The 22731-nt window shown below is 27.2% G+C and overlaps 3 protein-coding genes, 1 long non-coding RNA gene and 1 other non-coding gene across 8 annotated transcripts; 3 read left to right on the top strand and 2 right to left on the bottom strand.

Moving 5' to 3' along the window:
• Nucleotides 1–364: 364 nt before the first annotated feature.
• Nucleotides 365–2837, top strand: LOC113786764 (uncharacterized). 3 transcript variants are annotated; one of them, XM_027335165.2, is made up of 4 exons: nucleotides 365–686; nucleotides 1741–1824; nucleotides 1924–2040; nucleotides 2589–2837. In XM_027335165.2, exons 1-4 carry the CDS (start codon nucleotides 587–589, stop codon nucleotides 2711–2713), a joined length of 426 nt encoding a protein of 141 aa, XP_027190966.2. In that variant the 5' UTR covers nucleotides 365–586; the 3' UTR covers nucleotides 2714–2837. The 3 variants fall into 3 exon arrangements, 1 of the variants encoding a protein (XP_027190966.2); XR_003473076.2 differs by lacking the exon at nucleotides 1741–1824; XR_003473077.2 differs by lacking the exons at nucleotides 365–686; nucleotides 1741–1824 and adding an exon at nucleotides 1017–1076.
• Nucleotides 2838–8700: 5863 nt separating this feature from the next.
• Nucleotides 8701–12022, top strand: LOC101502763 (jacalin-related lectin 3-like). Its single transcript, XM_004500216.4, has 7 exons — nucleotides 8701–8935; nucleotides 9071–9274; nucleotides 9664–10125; nucleotides 10432–10641; nucleotides 10743–11114; nucleotides 11284–11505; nucleotides 11614–12022. Exons 1-7 carry the CDS (start codon nucleotides 8933–8935, stop codon nucleotides 11908–11910), a joined length of 1770 nt encoding a protein of 589 aa, XP_004500273.1. The 5' UTR covers nucleotides 8701–8932; the 3' UTR covers nucleotides 11911–12022.
• Nucleotides 12023–12179: 157 nt separating this feature from the next.
• LOC101503077 (internal alternative NAD(P)H-ubiquinone oxidoreductase A1, mitochondrial) lies at nucleotides 12180–16103 on the bottom strand. Of its 2 annotated transcripts, none has more exons than XR_012163171.1 (8): nucleotides 15488–16103; nucleotides 14412–14625; nucleotides 13912–14072; nucleotides 13703–13768; nucleotides 13374–13537; nucleotides 12994–13108; nucleotides 12653–12848; nucleotides 12180–12578 (listed from the first exon to the last, which is right to left on the bottom strand). XR_012163171.1 is itself a non-coding variant. In XM_004500217.4 (8 exons), the coding sequence occupies exons 1-8, from the start codon at nucleotides 15941–15943 to the stop codon at nucleotides 12426–12428; spliced, it is 1509 nt and encodes a 502-aa protein (XP_004500274.1). In that variant the 5' UTR covers nucleotides 15944–16102; the 3' UTR covers nucleotides 12180–12425. The 2 variants fall into 2 exon arrangements, 1 of the variants encoding a protein (XP_004500274.1); XM_004500217.4 differs by having other exon boundaries at nucleotides 12653–12832; nucleotides 15488–16102.
• A 553-nt stretch (nucleotides 16104–16656) lies between these two features.
• LOC101503404 (uncharacterized) lies at nucleotides 16657–20474 on the bottom strand. Its single transcript, XR_012163286.1, has 2 exons — nucleotides 20126–20474; nucleotides 16657–16939 (listed from the first exon to the last, which is right to left on the bottom strand). It is a non-coding gene; the product is annotated as an uncharacterized protein (transcript).
• On the top strand, nucleotides 18632–20566 carry LOC113786597 (uncharacterized). Its single transcript, XR_003472863.2, has 2 exons — nucleotides 18632–18743; nucleotides 20082–20566. It is a non-coding gene; the product is annotated as an uncharacterized lncRNA (long non-coding RNA).
• Nucleotides 20567–22731: the final 2165 nt, after the last annotated feature.

The raw sequence follows: 22731 nt of genomic DNA on the forward strand, positions 1-22731 counted from the left end.
GTATAAGTTCTTCCTTTGACATTGCATGCTTTTTCTGTTGGGATTAGACAATGTAGCATTATCATATATAGGCCTTGGTTGGATAAATAGCGTAATTAATCACATAGAGAATTAATGTTTATTAAATAAGTGATTGTATATAAGTTGTTTCTATAATAAAAGATAAAATAAAAGTCAACTACTTTAATATAAACTATGACATAGTCGAAGTATTGAAACAAATCTCTATGCTCAATTTAAATGTGATTCTATCCAGATTTTCATGGTAATTCTTTTTATCATTTCTTTTAACTTCTTAAATTATGAGAAATTGAATACTGATTCCTTATATTTTCTTTGTTATTTTTTGTTTATAGGTGAAACATCCTGAGGTTGCAGAATATCTTGGGTCACGGTTGTATGACTTTGTAATCAAATACAATGAAGTTTAGAACATATAGTTCAGACTGATTATTTTACAAGACAAAATTTTCATTCAAGAGTTTGTTCTCTAATACCATTTGATCTTTTTCAGAGTAGTTTTTTAATTGAAGAAACTGAGGATACTGGTGAATGCAGCAGTAGGTCTCGGAAGAGTTCAAACAGTATGTCTTGCATCTTTGGAGAAACCTATGCTCATGCCAGCTTCCATGAAGCTGCTCTAAAGATACTGCGACCGACTCTACTTGAAAGATACCCCAAAAGATGTATGTCATTTGTTTTTAAAAAAGCCCTCTATTTATTGTTGATTTCATTCTTGACTTATATTTATATTATATATGCTATATATGATATGGTTCAATGTTGATATTTTAAAAAGTAAATGTTGCATTCAAAATTAGAGTGAGCAATATCCCTTATTTTGTTTGAATGAGAATATTTTAAAATAAGGGACAACTAATGAAAATATTATCAAACAATCAAACAAAATAAAGGATATTTATATATGACTCCAACTTAAAATAAAAAGGTGTTGTGAACTCTCCCTCTATTGCTGCCTATTGCATCTGTTGGAGAAACCTATTCTCAGGGCAGCTTCGATGAAGCTGCTCTAAAAATACTGCGACCGACTCTACTTGAAAGATACCCCAAAAGATGTATGTCATTTGTTTTTAAAAAAGCCCTCTAATTATTGATGATTTCATTCTTGACTTATATTTATATTATATATGCTATATATGATATGGTTCAATGTTGATATTTTAGAAAGTAAATGTTGCATTCAAAATTAGAGTGAACAATATCCCTTATTTTGTTTGCATTTGTTTTGTTTGAATGAGAATATTTTAAAATAAGGGACAATTAATGAAAATATTGTCAAACAATCAAACAAAATAAGGGATATTTAATAATTACTCCAACTTAAACTAAAAGGGTGTTGTCAACCCTCCCTCTATTGCTGCCTATTGCTCTATTACTGATTCTCATTCATTTATGTATTTTTCTTCATCAAATTTATTGTTATGGGGAGGCATTGACAAAAATAAAGGCAAATAAAATAAGGGATATTGCTCAATCTAATTTTGAATAGAATGATTTTACTAGGCTCTTAATTCAGCTATTACAACCAAAATATTGTCAAACAATAAAACAAAATAATGGATAATTAATAATGATTCCAACTTAATGAAAAAAGGATGTTGTCAACCCTCCAAATAAACACTTGAATATCTGAATTTCTTAGAACATTCTGTGATGAGAAAAAAAAAATAGGTTTTGCCTTTAATCCTAATGCCCACAATAAACTTATGAAAAAAATAGCTAGGTTAAAGCGACGAATGAAAATGGTGGTAAGGAGAGGAGGAGCACAAATTATGTGTCTTCAAGACCTGCTTGATAAACTTCGTATGATTTTTTAACTAATGACTTTTGAAACTGACATTCTCATTTTCACTATGCTAAATTTTTTTCTGATCTTATACACACTTTTTATTTTTAATTCAGAAGCTCAAGAACGACGTCTGCGAACATTGTGTCAGTTCCGACAAGCTAGGTTTCGAAGGAAACAATTAATTAATTTAAGAAGACTCTCCACCTTCCCTGACAATACTACAAATAATGGTATTTAGTTACTGTTATTCTATTTTGTTCTTATGATTTAAATTTAAAGATGCCTTTATTTTCTGTTTCTTTGGGCAGTTTGATTTCCAATTGTATGATTGCGTGTCATATATAATATCTTTCATGACCTTCTTTCCATCAAATTCCTGCATTCTTCTTTTATATTTTGAAAGATATTTAAATTCTCTAAAACGAAAAACCTTTATTATAATTTAATATATTTTTATTCATCTTTATTAAGATTGTATATTTAACTTTACAACTGATTTAAAATTTGATTTTAATAATTATACTATTGTTTGAAAGAGTTATGATTAAAAAAAATTAAAAAATACCACTTATAAGATAAACTTATGAAAAAAATAGCTAGGTTAAAGCGACGAAGGAAAATGGTGGTAAGGAGAGGAGGAGTGCAAATTATGTGTCTTCAAGACCTGCTTGACAAACTTCGTATGATTTTAACTAATGACTTTTGAAACTGACATTCTCATTTTCACTATGCTAAATTTTTTTTCTGATCTTATACACACTTTTTCTTTTTAATTCAGAAGCTCAAGATCGGCGTCTGCGAACATTGTGTCAGTTCCGACAAGCTAGGTTTCGAAGGAAACAATTAATTAATTTAAGAAGACTCTCCACCTTCCCTAACAATACTACAAATAATGGTATTTAGTTACTGTTATTCTATTTTCTTCTTATGATTTAAATTTAAAGATGCCTTGATTTTCTATTTCTTTGGGCAGTTCGATTTCCAATTGTATGGTTGCGTGTCATATATAATATCTTTCATGACCTTATTTCCATCAAATTCCTACATTCTTCTTTTATATTTTGAAACATATTTAAATTGTTTAAAATGAAAAACATTTATTATAGTTTAATATATTTTTATTCATCTTTATTAAGATTGTACATTTAACTTTACAACTGATTTAAAACATTATTAGTTAATGCATACTACCGTTTGAAAGAGTTATGATAAAAAATTTAAAAAATACCACTTATAAGATAAATGATCAAAATAAATACAAAAAAAATTAAATTAGATGATTGTGATAAACATGATTTTCCCTCATTTTAATTTTCTTAATCATATTCAATTATTACTAATCAATAAAGTAATATTATAAGATAACTATATTTATAATACATAAAATATTACTTATAAAACTTATAAAATTATTTTACAATTATTTATAATAAATTTATAATTTATAAATTATTTTACAATTTGATAATAATTTATAATTTATATTATTATCAAATTATTTTATAAGTTATTTTATAATAAATTTATAAATTATTTTATAGTATTATTAGTCATTTACCAGTTGTTATTACTTATAAAACTTATAAAATTATTTTACAATTATTTATAATAAATTTATAATTTATAAATTATTTTACAATTTGATAATAATTTATAATTTATATTATTATCAAATTATTTTATAAGTTATTTTATAATAAATTTATAAATTATTTTATAATATTATTAGTCATTTAACAATGGTAATAATTTACATTATTAGTCATTAAATTCAATTGAAAAAAACCACCTAATCACTCATAATCGACATAAATATTATTTATGAGGAGTAATGATTTTATACGTTAAAAATTCAATTATTCATTAATGTCAATTCATTTATAGTTACTTTCAATTTATGTCAATCCATTTTTTTTAGTAATATTTTATAAAATAAAAAAAATATTCTATTTGACAGAAAATACAAATTATCATTATATGTTCTACAATATAATTCAACATTAACATTTTTTTAAAATAAAAAATATTAAATAGTCAATTATATTTTTAAAAGTTTACATCTTATTGTTGGGTTTGTATTTTACATTTTATTTTATCAAATAAATACATGTACCATTATATGTTGAAAAATAAATTGACAATCAAAGTACAATGAGTCAAACAATTATCCTATATAATAAGTTATCATACGAATTTTACAACATATTTTAAAAATTAAATTAAATGATTGTGATAAACATGATTTTCCCTCATTTTAATTTTCCTAATCATATTCAATTATTACAAATCAATAAAGTAATATTATAAGATAACTATATTTATAATACATAAAATATTACTTATAAAACTTATAAAATTATTTTACAATTATTTATAATAAATTTATAATTTATAAATTATTTTACAATTTGATAATAATTTATAATTTATATATATTTATAAATTATAAATAATTGTAAATTAAAAATTATTTTAAAAATAATCATAAAATACGAATATATAAAAAATTATTAAAAAATAATTTCCAATTATTAAAATCTATTAACTATTATATATATTCAAAATAGAACTCCGATGCCACAACAACTTATTTTTTTTACAAACTTTTGATGAAATATATTCAATAATTTTTTTTATAACAACTTCTCATGCTCGCAATTAAAATATCATACTAATAAAACAAATAAATTTAGCTACGCTACAATATAATTCAACATTAACATTTTTTACATCTTATTTTTGGGTTTCTATTTACATTTTATTTCATCAAATAACTACAAGTACTATTATATGTTGAAAAATAAATTAATAATCAAAGTACAATGAGTCAAACAATTATCCTATATAATAAGTTATCATACGAATTTTACAAAATATTTAAAAAATTAAATTAGATGATTGTGATAAACATGATTTTCCTTCATTTTAATTTTCCTAATCATATTCAATTATTACAAATCAATAAAGTAATATTATAAGATAACTATATTTATAATACATAAAATATTACTTATAAAACTTATAAAATTAATTAATTAATATCCGCGCAGCGCGCGGGCCATAATCTAGTTTACCTTTAATTAGGAGCTTACTTCATTTTCCTTCTGTAAGATATATTGAGTTCTGAATTAAGGGAATCTCTTGTGGTTTACACCATATGATTATTTGCTCGTTTTGAATATCAATTACAATTTAAATTCACACAAACCATTCTATGCTCTCTCTTGATTGACCAATTGTATGATGATCCTTATGAAACAAAATCTATTTATAATATATTAATATAGAGTCTCAAATAATTTTGCAACTCACCATTCAATAATGTGTCATCTAATTTAAATATTGTCATATCAATAAAAATCTGATATGGTAGCTCTACGAGGGTTCTCTTTTGTACTTCCTATGCTACTTGAAGGTTGCTTTGCCCAATTTTATCGGATAATATATTGTTTAAGATCTATTCAGTTTCCATGAGTTACAATATAGTCGACAAAATTATGTAGTCTATCAGTTACTCAACACTTAATACACCTCCATTTTCTTGGTAACCATTTTTAGGTTTCTAACTTTCCAATTATTATTGGGTCCTTTTGAAAACTTCTTTAAGGTAAATATATATACAACATTGATAAGGGGAAATTAGTAGACCTATGTTATACCACACATGTTTGCATTAAAAGAAAACCATTCATTTATGGCACTCAAAAGCCTCCACAAAAGAAAAAAAAAAACAACCACACAAATTTATGGCGGCCTAAGTCAACCATAAACAACTCTGGCACAAAGTTTTGTGGCGGTCAAAATAGTCATAAAAATTGGTTTTTTGGTTATCATCTGTGAAGGTTTAAGCCGTCACAAATTTGTGACGAAAAAGTCCGCCACAAATTTGTAAGAGCATAGGCCACCAAAAAAGATAAAACTGATGAAATAAAACCACACTTTGTGAGGGTTTAGGATGTCAAAAATATATAACTTTCTTAAATAAATAATTTTATAAAATCAAAATTAATATTAAAAATATATTATATATAAAAAATTAATATAATTTTAAAAAAGAAAATATAAACAAAATATTATATATAAAAACAAAAATATAAATAAAATATTAAATTATTACTACCAAACAAAATAAAATATTCTAAAATAACGACATTTTAATTTGAGTAAAAATTTTACAATTTAAATATTTTACGAGCACTTTTTTTATCTAATCTTATTAACATTAAAGTTTAAAAATAATATTATAACTAATTTTAAATTCTAAAATAAAATACTAATATTCTAAAAATAATTTATAACCACATAACTTTTTTTTAATAATAATTATGTAAATTACTAATTTATATTTAAAATGTATTTTATACTAACATTGAGGAAAAATATTTGTAGAGAGAAGGTGAAGAGAAAATTTAGAAAGAAGGTAGAAATGAGAGGAAGAATAATATATATATATATATATATATAGGGAGAAAATAAGACATTTGTGGCAGCCAAAGCGGCTAATGGTTCTATTGTTTTTGTGGCGACCTAAGCCCTTGGAAAAGACATTGACAGTAAGGATGACAATTAAATCCATATCCAATAGGTACCCGCAAAAAAACCCACAATGGGTAGGGTAAAAATCCGCATAATGGGTACGAACACGGGGACATGCAGTTACCTGCAAAATTAAGCGGGTATGAGTGCAGGTACATGTATTATAGTGTCCACCCCCGGATCCACACTTATATAAATATATTATTTATTTATGTATCATATTAGTGTTTAGTTTAGTTAATTGTTTTCTTTTATGTTTTAACTTCTATTAATATCATTGGACCACTACAATATTTATAATTGAAAGATAAATGTTTGTAAATTTTTTAAGAATTTGATTATGATGAATAAGTAAATAATTGTGACTTTATAACAAAGAGTTATGTCTTATTAATCATGACTTTATAATTATATTTGCAACTTTCTATCAATTATTTCTATGGATTTCGAATAATATTGTTATAGGACTTGCAACTTCATAAAGTATTATTATGAATATTTGAATGTGTATTGTAATAAGTGTTCATTTGAAATGTTTTGAGTTAGAAAATATTTTGGTTTATAATAATTTATGATTGAATTTAAGATATTTGAATAACTTTTAAATTTAATCACAACAATATCATCTATTTATCGATCTATTTTAGTTAAAGTGTGAATAATGGATATGACTACGGACACTTAAGTATCAAGACAAAAGTACAAGTATTAAAGTTGATATTCAAGAAGTACATGTATAAATTTATTTTTTTTAAATCGTGGTATGAGAATGGGTACTATAGTACCTACCCAAACCGTAATTATTGTCATCCCTAATTGGCGGCCTAAACTCTAAAAAATATTGCAGTGTCATACTTTTTAGCGGTCCATTGTAAGGATATTGACCGTCACAAATTTAAATAACTTTTTCCTTCCACAATTTTGTAGTCGTTTTTACCGTCACATGTTTTTTGTTTAGTGTTGGAAATTGTAAGGTGATATAGGTGTTTGGGTCTTACGAAACACTTTATGTCAATATCCGGTCTCTTTAGATTGTTGGCAATTTGTCTTGTTTCATTTTCGTCTTTCTTTTTGATGATGGTGATTCAACGAACGATTAAGGATCAATATTTAAACCACATTGAGGACGATAATATAGAATTAAGCCAGTGATTCATGTAATAGAGTTCATTAGATTCAATTTTTTGTTCACCGCAAGAGAAGAACTATTTACCATCCAAGAATTTTTGAGGAACGGTGTATCCTAGCAAAAAAATATCCTATAAAATTATGAAGAACTATTTTAAAAGTCTGAGGACTCAATTCCTCGATAATTTTTTATTTTTTAAAATTAATTTTTTTTTTCTTATACCAGTTTATCTTGACTTTGTTTTTTTATTTTGAAATTTTATTCTTTCTTTTTTAATATTAATCTTATACTAAAATGTATTTTTAACTTTTTTTTTAAATATTAGACTATTCACGCACCTATGATATTGTGTTGAAATTCTTTGTTAGCAATGGACGTCACTTTAACAAAAAAAAAAAATAATTATTATGCGAACAACTATAAAACATTATTGTATTTTATATTAATAATAATAAAAAATATGAGTAATTTGATAAAATAAATTATTACATGTTTGAATTTAATATATGGAGATATTCGGTTGAGAAAGAATAACTCAATTTATGTGTTCAACATGTTCTCTAACGGAGATTTGTCATTGGTAAACGGCAGTGGATATTTCATACTTATATCAATTATAAAAAGAGAAATGTTAAGAGAGTCTAGATGTAGAAAAAAAATCTTAAAAATTGTATAATTCATTCTTTAAAATTATAAAATATGGTATTTTTAACTTAAATTTATGTTTTATTTTCAATTTTTTTAGTTGTTTATGAAGTGTTAGCACGAGCCTTGTAAAAAAAGGCGTAAGACTTTATGAGTGGCTTGAGAATATATTCTAACATTCAACATTATAAGAAAAAGTATAAATATGATGCCTTTTGGCCTGTAATATTCAATATACTCCTAGTCTCCTAGATTATTTTCAACTATCATGTTTATCTAACCAATAAGCAATTTTCACAATCATTCAAGTTTTCAAATGGAAATTTATGCCAATTAATATCTTGACTAGTAGAGATTGTGCCGAACGCCTAGCACAAGTGGTTCAACTGAAACACCTAAAAAAGATTGAGAAAAGATTTAAAATTCAACCTGCATGTAGTTGAAGTGCACCTTCCTATATTCCAAATAGAGAATTTAGGAGAACATTGAAAGTTCATTCCATTTCATAGAGAGAATCTTATGCTAAAAATGGAGAATAACATTGTAGGAAAATAGTGATTGCTAAGTGTCACTGACACAAATGCATGAAAATGAAACTTTTAAGAATCATGGGACTGATTTCAACATGGAACCTAATTCTTCTACCATTTCCCTTCATGGTGGATTCATATTAGCCTCTTCTTCATAATTCACTGTCATGCACAAACTACACTTTTTGATGCCATAAATTCATCTTAATCCTTCACCTAAACACACCCTTTTGCAGCCTTTTCTATTAAACTTTTCTAAGACTAATCACATAGGCAAAAAATATGGTAGTGCTTGCTTAAAACAGCTTATGTTACTTATGAATCAATACATTATTTTATTGAAAATTATGTGTTCAAACTACCTTTACTTTTTTCAACTTTCTTTAACACTTTTGAGTTTAATGATGTTTTTGAGTGCAGAGTTTTGAGGAGAAACCTGTATCAGTTGGACCATGGGGAGGCAGTGGTGGATACAGTTGGGATGATGGTGTATATTCAACAATAAGGCAATTGGTTATTGTTCATGGAGTGGGAATTGACTCCATCCAAATTGAATATGACAAAGAAGGGAATTCTATTTGGTCATTGAAGCATGGTGGAAGTGGAGGCCATAAAATTGACAAGGTGAGTTTTCCATGCCCTTACCTTATCTTATCATGGTCCATTCAAAACAAAGTCTAATGTATAACTGATTGATGCTTAATTACAATTGACCATAATTAACGCAAGCAAAGAACACACGAATTTGATCACGCGGTCAATTGTGCCCACGTCTCCGAATGCAAAGCGGTTGCAATATTTTTCTATTATAATTCAAGTTTAGGATTTACAATGTATAACTTGTATTTAAATACTACAATCTAGTTTACAAGATTACCCTGACCGATATCCATTTATCACTAAATACTACCTAAGTTGCCCATTTATCACTATGAGTCATAGCCAACATTAATATGATGATTTCTTATAATTGATTATGTCAATCCACATAATTGATTATGATTGTGGTGCAGATCAAGCTTGATTACCCAAATGAGTTCCTAACATCAATTGATGGATACTGTGGTAGCTTAAATCAATTGGGGCCAATCATCATCAGGTCACTGAGTTTTGAAAGCAACAAAAAGCTCTATGGACCTTTTGGAGTTGAACAAGGAACATCCTTTTCCTTGCCAGTGACTGGAGCCAAGATTGTTGGATTCCATGGCAGGTATGGTTGGCACTTAGATGCCATTGGAGTCCATTTGAGATCCTATCAGCAGCCAAAACCATCCAAAGCTTTGTCCAATTCAAAGAACTACATGACTAACAGTCCTGATAATGTTGGTTATTCTGTAATACATGGAAGTGTTAGCCAAGGCTTTGATATTGTTGTTGCTGTAAAGCAACAAGATGTTTCTGCCAAAACTTCACCTACCATGAAGCCTAAGATTCTCAGCTTCAAAGAACCTAAGAGTATTGAACCAAAAGAAAAGGTAAGAAAAAGTGAACCTTCATTAATCATTCATTTAAGTGTTCTTTAGGCTATGTTTGTATTGATGGAATATGATGGAATGAAGTGGTATAATGTAGATTACTTTGTTTGGATATCTAAATAATGAATTGAATGGCATGAAACTTTGTTTTGTTACATTATAAAATATCCAAACAATGGAATGAAAATCTTGTTCCGTTCCACCTTGTTTCACTCAATTCCATTATGCTTCGTTCATTTTAAAATATCCAAACAGATTAATGTTCTTCTCAACTTTAAACTTAAGAATCTTTATCATATGGTGAAGGCCCAATCAATAGTTGAAGGTGTGGTCACATATGGACCTTGGGGTGGAAATGGTGGATATGTATTTGATGATGGACCTTACACTGGAATAAGGCAAATCGATTTGTCGCGCAATCTTGGAATTGTGTGGATTAGAGTTTTGTATGATCTTGATGGGGAGGCTGTATGGGGAAACAAACATGGTGGAGCTGGAGGATTCAAACATGAAAAGGTGAACTTAAGAGTTAATAAACCATTTTAGGCATTCAAAAAGTTTGGTATATAAGGGACGAAAAACATATTTAACTCTTCTTTTTATGCATGATTTTGCAGATGATCTTTGATTTTCCATATGAAGTCCTAACACATATATCAGGCTACTATGGATCTATGATGTACATGGGGCCTTCTGCTATAAGGTCACTCACATTCCACACCACCAAAAGGGTTTATGGACCATTTGGTGATGAACATGGAAGTTATTTCACAACAAAGCTGAAAGAAGGAAAGGTAGTTGGCATTCATGGTAGAAAAGGTTTTTTTCTAGATGCTCTTGGTGTTCATGTGATAGAAGGAAAAGTAATAGTACCAGTGGCAACATCTCCCTCCATGGAAATCATCCCAAGAGAACCAAGTATTACTGAAATAAACAGTTCTCAACGGCCTTCCAAACTTGTACATGCTAAATCAGCACCACTTGAAGAGGTATTTCTCAAATCTTTATATGTTATACTTTTTGATATATCACCTTTTATCATATATATGATATGATATGATAAGATACAAAATTAACTAATTCAACTGTGAGAACATGTTATATTATTTTCACAATCATGTATGTCGTGTTTCAAATGATTTGTCACCTTTTTCATAGGTTCCTCGTGGCGTGATTATAGAACCAGCTCCTTGTGGACCAGGTCCATGGGGTGGAGATGGAGGTAGACCATGGGATGATGGAGTCTTTTCAGGTATTAAACAGATTTATTTGACAAAATCACCAGAAGGAATTTGCTCGATTCAAATCGAGTATGATCGAAATAAGCAATCTGTATGGTCTGTGAAGCATGGTGGTAATGGAGGAAGTACCACACATAGGGTATGAACATGATTCTTAAGCTGATTCATGATTTCTAACACAAAAGAACTTTCTTATTTCATTCTAAGAATCTTAGCCATACTAATAAAGTCTATATTGTGTTTTTAGATAAAATTGGAGTATCCAAATGAGGTTCTTACGTGCATATCAGGCTATCATAGTTCGATTTCTACCGATGAACCGGCTATAGTCATTAAGTCATTGACATTCTATACTAGTAGAGGAAAGTATGGTCCATTTGGTGATGAAGTAGGGAAATTTTTCACTTCAACCACAACAGAGGGAAAGGTGGTAGGTTTTCATGGGAGGACTAGCATGTACTTGGATGCTATTGGAGTCCATATGCAACACTGGTTGGGAAATAACAAAACTTCAAGGTCATCATCCCTCTTCAAGCTATTTTGATTTGTATATGAAGAACAATAAAATGTGAGTGATCACTTGACTACTTGTATACTATCTTTTTTCTATAGACATATCTTAGTAAATAAGTTGTTATATCAGTTTTTCGCTTTCACCTGGGTTTTAACCCCCGCCCTTTAACTCCAACATGTAAACTATCTAAATAATGAGCTGTCCTTATTCTAACACAATAGTATCAATTGCAAGAGTAACATGTGACAATTTTGTCTTTTGAATTCAATAATCTACCGACCAAAAAGAGATTATGGACATGTAAGTAAATTAATTGATTTCATTGTGATCATACATTTCATGAATAGTTTATTTATGAACATGGAAAATGATATCTTGGTTTGCAAAATATATACAATAGGACTTAAGATGGTCACATTTCTGATTTATGAGAAACTATGAGAGAAAAATGAATTTTGATTGATTTCAACATGCAAGTTTCATTGCCTTGTTCATCAAGGTTCATTCCCAGTCTCAATTTCCTCATTCTTATGCCACTTCTTTATTCATAGTCTGCTTATATCACGGCCGAATACAAGAGTTGTAATCCAGTTGATAAATACATAGAATCTGTTCCTCCAGCTGATGACGCGCGTAATATAAGCTGAGCGCCAAATAAAAAAACTAAGAAATCCTGCCATTGCCACCCCTTTTGCCTCCTGCATGAACTTGCTTGTTAAGTTAATAATACTTAATCAACACTAAAGCTCAGGAATGATGTTATATTAATTACCTTGCTTTGTCTAAGGTCAACAAGAGCCTTGTATCTGCCAATAGTTGCCATGCTTCCAAGATGCTTGTAAACAAATGGATCCCCAAGTTCTATTTCTTTTGCAGTGTTTGCATGGCCTGCACCTGCTTTCCCAATTTTGTTCAACATGTTTGCTAAATATTTACCCTGTCTTTCTGCCACCTGTGAAATCCAAATGCTATTGCATCAAATGGACAAAAACAAACTTTCTGAAGGGGTGTGTAAGAGAAAATAAAGGGTCTATATGGTATCAGAAAATGTTTTCTATAAGTGAAAACATGACATGAAAGTGTTGGTCTTCCAGTAGTTCTAATATCACTTACTTGGGCCAATGCTGGAAGTGTTGGTCTTCCAGTACTTTCAACAAAACCACTGCAATCACCAATGGAAAACACATCTTTTACAGAAGGAACACGAAGCCACTCATCGACACCAATCCTGCGAGAAAAGAACATTCAGAATTTGCTTTGAGAGACTATAGAAAAGTTATGGTCACTATATGTACCTGATCCTTCTTTCATTACATGGATCCTCTACAGCAGCTGCAAAGTGCATCAACTGTGATGACTATTAGATTTAGAAAGATAAAATTTCTTTGTCTTGATCTAACGGTTATCACAGCTGCTGCAACGTGCAACTTTTGTATGAAATTTAAAACTCTATCCATAAATCAGCTGCAACAGTTTTGAGTAATGAGACTAACCTTCCACCAGGAGCTTTTGGGAGATCCAAAGATTGAATAATTGGTGATGGACCAACACCAGTAGACCATACCAACAAACCATAGGGAACCTCAGTACCGTCATTAAGAATAATCTTCTGAGCTTTAACATCTTTCACAATGCCGCGAACAAGACGAACTCCTGACTGAGATAAACTACAATATTGGAAAATATAAAACTAATATGGCAAACTATTAACAACTAGCTTGTCGACTCAGAGAGTACAGTACATAATGATTGGTGGCATAGAGCCTCTAACGAGATTGAAATATTCCAAATGCAGTAATTCCTCTGACAAAATATAGCATACCTTTGTCAACTGATTGGTAGCATAGAGTCTGAGTCGGTCATCAAAAGAAGATAATATCTCATTTGCCTATTGGACATTGGTTAACAACATAAATTACCTTAGAACATAGTAGAAGACATGTTTGGCTTAAATAAAATGGTAAGTTACTAAAACAAAAAATGGCTTCCATAAGTTTGTATTACATAATTATCTGATTCTATTAAACATACCTCAATTAGAGTAACGCGGATGTAATCCTTGACATGAGTATATCTTTGATGAACATCCTTCATGATAAAATCACTAAGTTCACCACTAAATTCAACTCCAGTAGGACCACCCCCTACAACAACACAGTGCAATAGCCTCTTTTTTTCCTCTTCTGGAATTCCTGTATCCAAATCCAACACAGAAGTGATGAACTCATGTACAACAGAAAAAGTAACTGTCATGACTCAAATATACATTTTCCTAACACAGGCTTGTTTCGATAAACAGCTTAGTCAAGCGTTTATAATATAAGTGCTAACATATAAGCTATTTCTATAACAAAAGATAAAATAAAATAAAAATGTAAAAACAGCTAATGAACATATCATACGCTGTTTCTATAAAAAATGTAAAAACAGCTAATGAACATATCATACGCTGTTTCTATAAGCTCTCGCAACAGTGTCACAAATACTTATGTCGGTAGTTAAGTTCAAATAAGTCAATTCAAACAACAAACCTGGAACATCAGATAGCATCAAGTTGAGGAGCAACTTCCTACGAATTTCCTGAGCATGGTGAACTTCCCGAAGAAAAATGGCATGTTCATTGACTCCTTGAATTCCAAAAGTAGCAGGATGTGATCCTAATGCAATAACTAGCTTATCATATGAGATTGAAAATTTCCATGGTTTTATTGTTTGTTCTCCATCAGTTACAGTCTCACAATGCACCTTCAAAACCAAACATCAAATACAAATTTTCCATATAAGCCACACTGCAAGTATCAACATTCCAACCCAAAATTAGTATCATTTACTATCTGTTTCAAGGAGCCAAATAAATAAATAAAGTTGAGTTCAAATTCCAATATGAATGGGACAATTTTTTTTTCATATACCATATATAGACTAGAATACTCTTTTATTAAATTAAGGGTAGCAAATATTATATGGTTTATTAAATTGGCATGGCAAATATAAAATTTTGGCCAAACATGTCCTACCAAATTATGGTCATTAATAATCCTTAATATTAGGGAAAAACCCTTACAAAGAAAAGCACGCCTCACTAAAAAGTCTACTTTTTTTAAGAAAGTTGAATTCAATAATAATTTTGAAAACCATTTATGTTTTGTTCAGAATAATTGAATTATAAAATTATATTATATGCTATTGCTAACATTTCCAACATTGACGCTTATGCCCTCCAGCAAGTCATGCCATTAGTACTTCATCATTAAAAATGTTTACACTAATTTTCATTTTTAGTCCATTTCTGTCACAAATTTGTGTACATGATCATTGAATGATATACTTTAAAAAATATTTCACCACTCAACACCACAATTAGACTCTCATTGAAAACGAGGTCACAATCTTAGATAAAAACTAAAAATGATAATGTTAACTTTGATGGGTGATTATGATGTAATTTACATTTTTGGTTGGTCAATTAAGAATTCTGGTAACATACATAAATGAAAAATGAAGGTTTGGTCCATTTTTGAAAGAAAAAAAAACTATAGGATTGGTTGAAATATTAAATTAAATTAAGCAAAAATATATATCTTAAACAAATTTACACTTAACACACCATATGTTTATGTGCATCAATGGAAGTACAATTGGCAAGAAAGAAATAAGAACCAGGCTCTCTAGAAATAGCTGGTTGAATCCTTCCAATAGGTTCAGCAACTGATCTAAACTCAAGAGTTCCAACACAAGTGGAAGCCAACAAAGGTGTGAAAACCATGTGGTTCCTAGGTGACACACAAACAATGTCATAGATTTCAGGGTCCAACCCTTTCATGAGTCTACAACCAGCCCAACCTGAGCCCAAAACAACCACCCTTGGTTTTTCATGAGCCTTTGTTGCTTCCAAGCCTGAATAATCATCAGGCTTAACACTAGGCTTTTCCTTAATGGGGTTGGAGCTAAACTTGGATAGAAAAGTTAAGGATGGTAAAAGGAAAAATGGGTCAGTTTTATTGGGTCTTTGAGATGGTTTTATTGTGGAAGAAAATTTTGAGAGATTTCTTAACCAAGACATGCTTGTGTTCTAAGTTATGGTTTGGTCTTAAACTCAAATAGGCTTTTGATGATTTCTTTTTAGTGTTTTTTTATATTATGGTGTGTGTTAGAATATATGATATGGATGATATGCATCACAAAATATAGATTGGGTGTGGAAAGTGAACCAAGTAATGAAACTCCAAAGATGTGAGCTTTGTGATGGCTAATATATGTTGCTAGTTATTAAAGGTGGGTCAGCTTAATGTGTTGGTAGTATTTGGATATTTTATTGACACTTGTCTTCCTCTGATTTTTCACAAAGGATAATAAGGAATTTTTACAAGAAATTAAAAATCTTTAACATGCAGATAGAGTTGGATACATTCATTTCATTTCAATGGCCGATGAGGTGTTCTAGGTTAAGTCGAATTAGGTTTTGAAATGATGAATCTGAAAATTATTTTAGAAATTCATATTACATTAAAATATTTATATTTTTAATTATCAAATTAAAAGTGATCAAGAAAGTCACAAACAATTTAGATTGTCACTATTAAAATTTAACGAAATTTAATAACAGTCATTCACAAAAGAATACATATAAGAAATGTTTACATAATCAGAAATTAAATTGAAATATATTCATAATTTTGAAGATTAAATTGAGAACGTTCTATAAAGTCAAAGACTAGTGTAATAATTTGCTATTAATTTTATCTTCTAATTCCGTCTATTAAAAATACATGTATAGTATTACGGCTATTATTGTATTATTTATTGATAAACATCACCAATAAATTCACACGCGCAAAACAGTTATTACATTAAATATTAAGTGAAAATAACAATAGAAATGAATAAAATATCCATAATATATAATTTTTTCAGCCTTTTCTCCCTGCATGATGATCTCCCCCGGTTACCCTGTTCCATGTAGGATCATGCCCATGATTTGCAGTTGGTTCACCATAGTCGTCAAGCTCTATTACCCTCAATGACCTCCCAACTACGCCCAAAGTTTCATGACCAGTCCCTGAGTGTGTATATATAATCACACAAAAAATGTTTATAAGAACAATAGGTATGCGTGGCCATGAGGCACATGATATGTATGATCACAATTAAAAACCAATATATCATATCAATGTTAATTATTTTTAGTATTCAATAATAATTCTTTCATCCTGCAATAATTGTCTAATTTGTAAAAATTATTTCCTCTAATTAATTTTAGTTAGAATGGATCAACCTGCCTCATTTTAGTTCATCCTACCGTCAAATGAAAATAATAACAACAAACAAATAGAAATTTACTCAAAATCATAACTAATTAACGACAATAACTAGTTAACAACCAATCAATAGTCAAAATTAGAAAAATATTGAATATTTTTCATTAAATTGTGGAAGAGGACGTTATTATTAAATTAGAAAAAATGAAAGTTATTAAAATTTACTTTTAAATTTTTATTACTAAACTGACATTTTAAAGATTCTCTACATTGAATCAAATTTGACATGATCTAATTTTTTTTCAACAAATAAAAAAAATTTGCGCATAAAATAAACTCATAACATAATTTTTATAACAAACAAATAAGTAAAAATAAACTCAATAGCAAGAAAATTGGACAGAAAATAATAAACTCGGTATTCGCTCCCTTTCTTGGAGGGTCAAACAGGCGGCCCAATCAACTTCAAAATTTTAGACTCGACCCGTTTTATCACTTTTAATTAATACTATATATCTATCATTTCAAATTTAATATTTAATTATGATAATAGTAAATATATTAATATTTAATAAAATATTATTTTACCTATCACCTATAACTTTTTTTAAAAATGAGATGATAAATATTACTAACACTCAAATGTGAGTTTGAACTCAGAGCATGATATACAACTTAACAATATCGATATTTATCAATTGAATTAGAATTTAATGACTTATTAATAATTTTTTAGCTTAATTAGTTTTAGTCCCTCTATTTTTAGTGATTCACAAAATTGGTTTTTTTTTTATTTTAAAAGTCGACAATTTTAGTTTATCTTTCTTATTTTTTAACTAAAAAATGACAACGTAACATGTTTAAAATAATGTGTAATATGATATGTGGAATGATTAACACTCATAAAATCAGAATAAACCACAGTAAAATATAACTTTCAACTTCATAGATTTTTCATATTTGTAAGTTAATTAATGTCATATGAATAATTATTGCATTTAGATGATTCTATATTATACAATTGTATCTCATGTTATTTAAAATACGTAAAATAATCATTTTTTAGTTTAAAAATCTGAAAGAGATATCAAAACTGTTGATTTTTAAAATAGAGAGATCAATTTCATGAATTAATAAAAATAAAAAAATAAAAACTATAATTAAATATTTTTTTATATGTATAAAATAATTAAATATATCAATTATTGAGTTTATTTAGTTATCAAGAAGAGGATAATATATTAAAATTTTAAAAAATTGAATATTGTATAGAATCCACATCATATTATATTAAAATATTATGTACGTTTACATCAATTTGACAAATTGACATAATATATGACTTGGAAAAGAGAGATGGATGCATGGAATGCAGCAACACGAAGTCAGTCCAGCTTTCGAGGTAGCTTCAACTCGTAATAACAGTCTGTCTTCTGATTTAATCTTTAAATAAACGTCATTATTAAACTAAATTATATCGTAAATTATAAACTTAAACATCAGTACAGGTTCTTTTTACGTCTTCTTTTGGGAAAGTTCAATCTTTTTCTGCATTCAAAACTTCATAGTTCATACATTATAGACCGTACAATACGGTGGTAATAGGTAAAGTCCGAGCTAAATTTTGTAACATTTGAATTTATTATGTCAAAAAGTTAATGTCTAAGTTTAGTTTGCGATTTATTATAAGCTTTTTTAAGTTTGGGCATTTATAAAAGTTTGAGATAGTCGATAAATTACTTTATTTAAAAATTTATTTTATGTTAATATCTGTAAATAAATAATTAAATATATTTTTAAATAATTTAACAAACTAATATTATTAAGTATTTTTTAGATTTAATATGAAATTTTAAAGATTTGATTCTATATAACATTATATTTTAATTCAATTCTATTATAATATAATTAAATATTTAAATATATATATATATATATATATATATATATATATATATATATAAAAAACAAACATAGAATAATATGATTATATTACTAAAACATTAGCAAATTTATAATTTAATATAGAGTTTAAAATCTAATTTATAATAATTTATTATTATTATTATTCATATTTCATTTTTTATAAGCATTATTCATATTTATTTAAAATAAACTGATGCTTAAAAGATTTTTTTTGTGATTTATATCATATCTTTTTAAATAAATAAACTTCTCAAAAAATTGTAGCCTTATTTATTTTTTAAAAAAATTGGTCTAATCTAAATTAATAGTAAGCTAGGTTGTAAATACTTGTAGAGGATATATTCTCACTTCTATAAGAGAATTTCGAAAATAAAAACTCAAATTAGCTTAACTTTTCATCCATACAATTTCAATTTTTCTAATGTGAAGATTATTATTGTATTTATATGAATTGTTTAATAGGGGAAACTTAACTAAAATTGCAAAACCAAATAAATACACACAAGGGAACTTTGTGTTCTTATATTCTAATTAATTTATTTTTCAGATCATTTTAAAAGATAATCCTATGAAATTATTTATCATATTAAACTGACTAACAAATACATAAAAGGATCTTGACAAACTATATATTATTGGAAAAAATAAGCATTTTAATATTTGAAATTATAGAACACCGTCATATTAATTTTTTAATGAGAATTTATTTTTTTTAAATTAATTTTTTAAATTAATTTTTAAATCATTAAAATGTTAGTTAATTTAATCTTCTAATATTATAGTGGTCATAAACTATTTTAAAAGCAAATTGTATCTTTCATTTATCTTTATGATAATAAATTAAATCTTTAAAAAATATTTTGATATTTCAAAAATTAATTTGAATTTTAGACTCAATGAAAGATAAAAAAGAAACAACATTCTAAGCCTTCAAATATTAGAACCGCGGTTAATTTATCCAAAAATAAAATATATATTTTGGCATATTCTCTAACGTTTATTTATATGTGGCAAAAGGAAAAGACAATGTAAAGAAGAGTTGAAAGGAAAAGGAAACTAACTTGAAAAGAAAATAGGATTCCGTGCAAGAGCAGAGCATAGTAGCAATAGCAAGAAAAAGAAGAAGAAGAAGAAACGTATGAAGCAACTTCGAGTTTCAAAACCCAATGCCATTCTCTTCATGACCTCTCTAATATCTATCCTATTAGTATAAGCTAAGATGAAGACATTAACGTAGCTATTACACTGCGTTTGGAATGAGGGATGGAAGGTAAAATAAAGTGACCCAAAGGAAAACCAAAAAAAGAAACTTGTGGTGGGTCCCACAAAGATTCTTTAACACCATTTTACAGAAGGAACTAATGAGTAAGATAATGACCATTTCGTTTCTTTATCAATTTTATCTTTGCATTTCTTTTGTCATATTCTAGTTTTTGAACGGGTTTTATTATGCTAAATATTACTCACGTGATAATTTGAAGGCTTTAGTTTCACTATTTTTATTTATTTATTTATAATGTTTGTCTCTCTATTTTTAATTTCGTAATTTTAATTTTTTATTTTAATTAATTTATAATTTTGATTATTTTATTTTTAATTTTATAATTTTAGTCTTTATAATTTATTTGATTTATTTATTTTTAATTTTGCAATTTTAATCTCCTAACTCTTAACTTTGATCTTTTTTTTTTTCTTTTTTTAATTTCATAATTTTAGTCCATCTATTTATTAAAATTGAGACATTTAGTCTTACCTATATATTTTACTATTAATATTGATTTGGTCAATAATGACGTTGCTTTATTTTTTTTCAATAATTATTTGGACTTATTTAAAAATAATTGTAGTTCATGTTTTAAAATAATAAAATTCTCTACTTATTTTTTTTTAGTAATTTTTAAAAGAATTACTAATTATAGTTATTAATTAAAATAAATGCAAAATAAAATAAAATGATCAAAAATACATTTTTATTTTAAAAAAAATTATTGTGATTCTATGTACACCTTTGAGAAAATAAATAGAGGTATATAACGAATCATAATAATTTTTAAAAAGTAATAATAATTTAAAATAAGGGAACAAAAAAATATTTTTTAAAATTATTGTGTTTCTTTGTATACTTCTGTTTATTTTCTCAAGTGTGTACATAGAATTACAATAATTTTTTTTTTTAAAATAAAATATATTGTTAACCATCTTATTTTATTTTTTCTTTATTTTAATTAATAGAGTTAGCAATTTTTTAAAAAATGAGTAAAGAATTTTATTTTTAAAAAATGTGAGATACAATTTTTTTTATAAATAAGTCCAAGTAATTATTAAAAACAAAAATAAAGCAACGTTATCATTGACCAAGAATTTTAAAGAGAAAAATTTAAAGAGAATTTATAGATTTGAAAGATTTCAAATAATCCCTCAAATTTTAGTAAGCATTTAAAAGTACAAGAGTTAACAAAAATAAATAAGAAAGAGATAAAATAGTAGAATGAAAATGTAAAATCAAAATAATTTTTTTAAGATATTTAAAATTGCACTAATCTTCATTATTATCTTGGTTAAATTTCTCAACGATGCATGCATATAGAAGATTCTTAACTTGTTTTTATTTTAAAGATTATAATAAATTAATTTAACTTTGTAAATTATATTACACACCTCAAAATAGAGTATTACACACTTTGAAATTATGCTAAAAGTATATTTTTATTACATTTACATATAGCTTGAGTCAAATAATATAATGTTAATACTCATATTAATATTTATAATATAAGATGACAACTAATAAATTATCTATAGAAAAATGTTTACCTAACAAAAGTGAAAACAAATTAATTGTTTTGATTCTTTAATATTGTCTTTGTAATGATTTTTTAGAATATTATTTTGGTGAATTTGGTAGTTTTAGGTTTTATTTTATCTTTTTAATTTGAGGATTTTAATTTCAGAGTTTTTACTTTTTTATTTATTAGTTTTAAGAATAAGATGATGAAAATGATGATGAATGTGATGATGTAGTCAGTGAAGATGATATATTTATTAATTTTTATTTTTAAAAAATCCTTTAAAAAATTGTAAACTACATGTTTTTGATGACGACAAGACCACCAACTATGGACAATGCAGCAAGATCAAAAAGAAGATCAAAATAAGCTTCAAAATCAAAATAATAAATGATTAAATGTAAAGGTATATGATACAAATCAATAGTTCAAATACATGAGAACAATTCATATTTACATATGCATTTAACATATTTTCGAAAATCAAAAACAACATTAACAAATCATTTAAAATCATATTTTTGACAATTTGCATAAGTGTATTCGAATACACCATGTTGTATTCGAATACAACTTAAGTCAGAGGCAAAACTTTAAATGTTGTATTCGACTACACTCATCTGTAGTCGAATACAAGCTAAGTCAGTGACCAAAAATCCTTTGTGTGTATTCGACTACACCCATATGTAGTCGAATACAAGTTAAGTCATAGACTAAAATACACTAATCTGTATTCGACTACACTAATGTGTATTCGAATACAAGATGTAAAATTTGAATTTTTTAAACGTTACAAAGACGTGTATTCGAATACACATATACTGTATTCGAATACACTTGGAAACATTACAATTTTTCAGATATGGGATGCCTCTAGAACA

Source organism: Cicer arietinum, chromosome 5, assembly GCF_000331145.2.
Source record: "Cicer arietinum cultivar CDC Frontier isolate Library 1 chromosome 5, Cicar.CDCFrontier_v2.0, whole genome shotgun sequence".
NCBI lineage: Eukaryota > Viridiplantae > Streptophyta > Magnoliopsida > Fabales > Fabaceae > Cicer > Cicer arietinum.

What these genes read in the sequence shown, in the direction of transcription:
- LOC113786764 (XM_027335165.2), top strand. Translation starts at nt 587, where the DNA reads ATGTCTTGCATCTTTGGAGAAACCTATGCTCATGCCAGCTTCCATGAA. An exon ending in AGACCTGCTTGATAAACTTC is followed by an intron (nt 1,825 to 1,923) that starts GTATGATTTTTT and finishes TTTTTAATTCAG; the next exon opens with AAGCTCAAGAACGACGTCTG. An exon ending in TGACAATACTACAAATAATG is followed by an intron (nt 2,041 to 2,588) that starts GTATTTAGTTAC and finishes TTTTTAATTCAG; the next exon opens with AAGCTCAAGATCGGCGTCTG.
- LOC101502763 (XM_004500216.4), top strand. An exon ending in GAGGATTCAAACATGAAAAG is followed by an intron (nt 10,642 to 10,742) that starts GTGAACTTAAGA and finishes ATGATTTTGCAG; the next exon opens with ATGATCTTTGATTTTCCATA. An exon ending in GAGGAAGTACCACACATAGG is followed by an intron (nt 11,506 to 11,613) that starts GTATGAACATGA and finishes TTGTGTTTTTAG; the next exon opens with ATAAAATTGGAGTATCCAAA.
- LOC101503077 (XM_004500217.4), bottom strand. Translation starts at nt 15,943, where the DNA reads ATGTCTTGGTTAAGAAATCTCTCAAAATTTTCTTCCACAATAAAACCA. An exon ending in TTGATGCACATAAACATATG is followed by an intron (nt 14,626 to 15,487) that starts GTGTGTTAAGTG and finishes TTGGTTTTGAAG; the next exon opens with GTGCATTGTGAGACTGTAAC. An exon ending in CTACCAATCAGTTGACAAAG is followed by an intron (nt 13,538 to 13,702) that starts GTATGCTATATT and finishes AGTTTATCTCAG; the next exon opens with TCAGGAGTTCGTCTTGTTCG.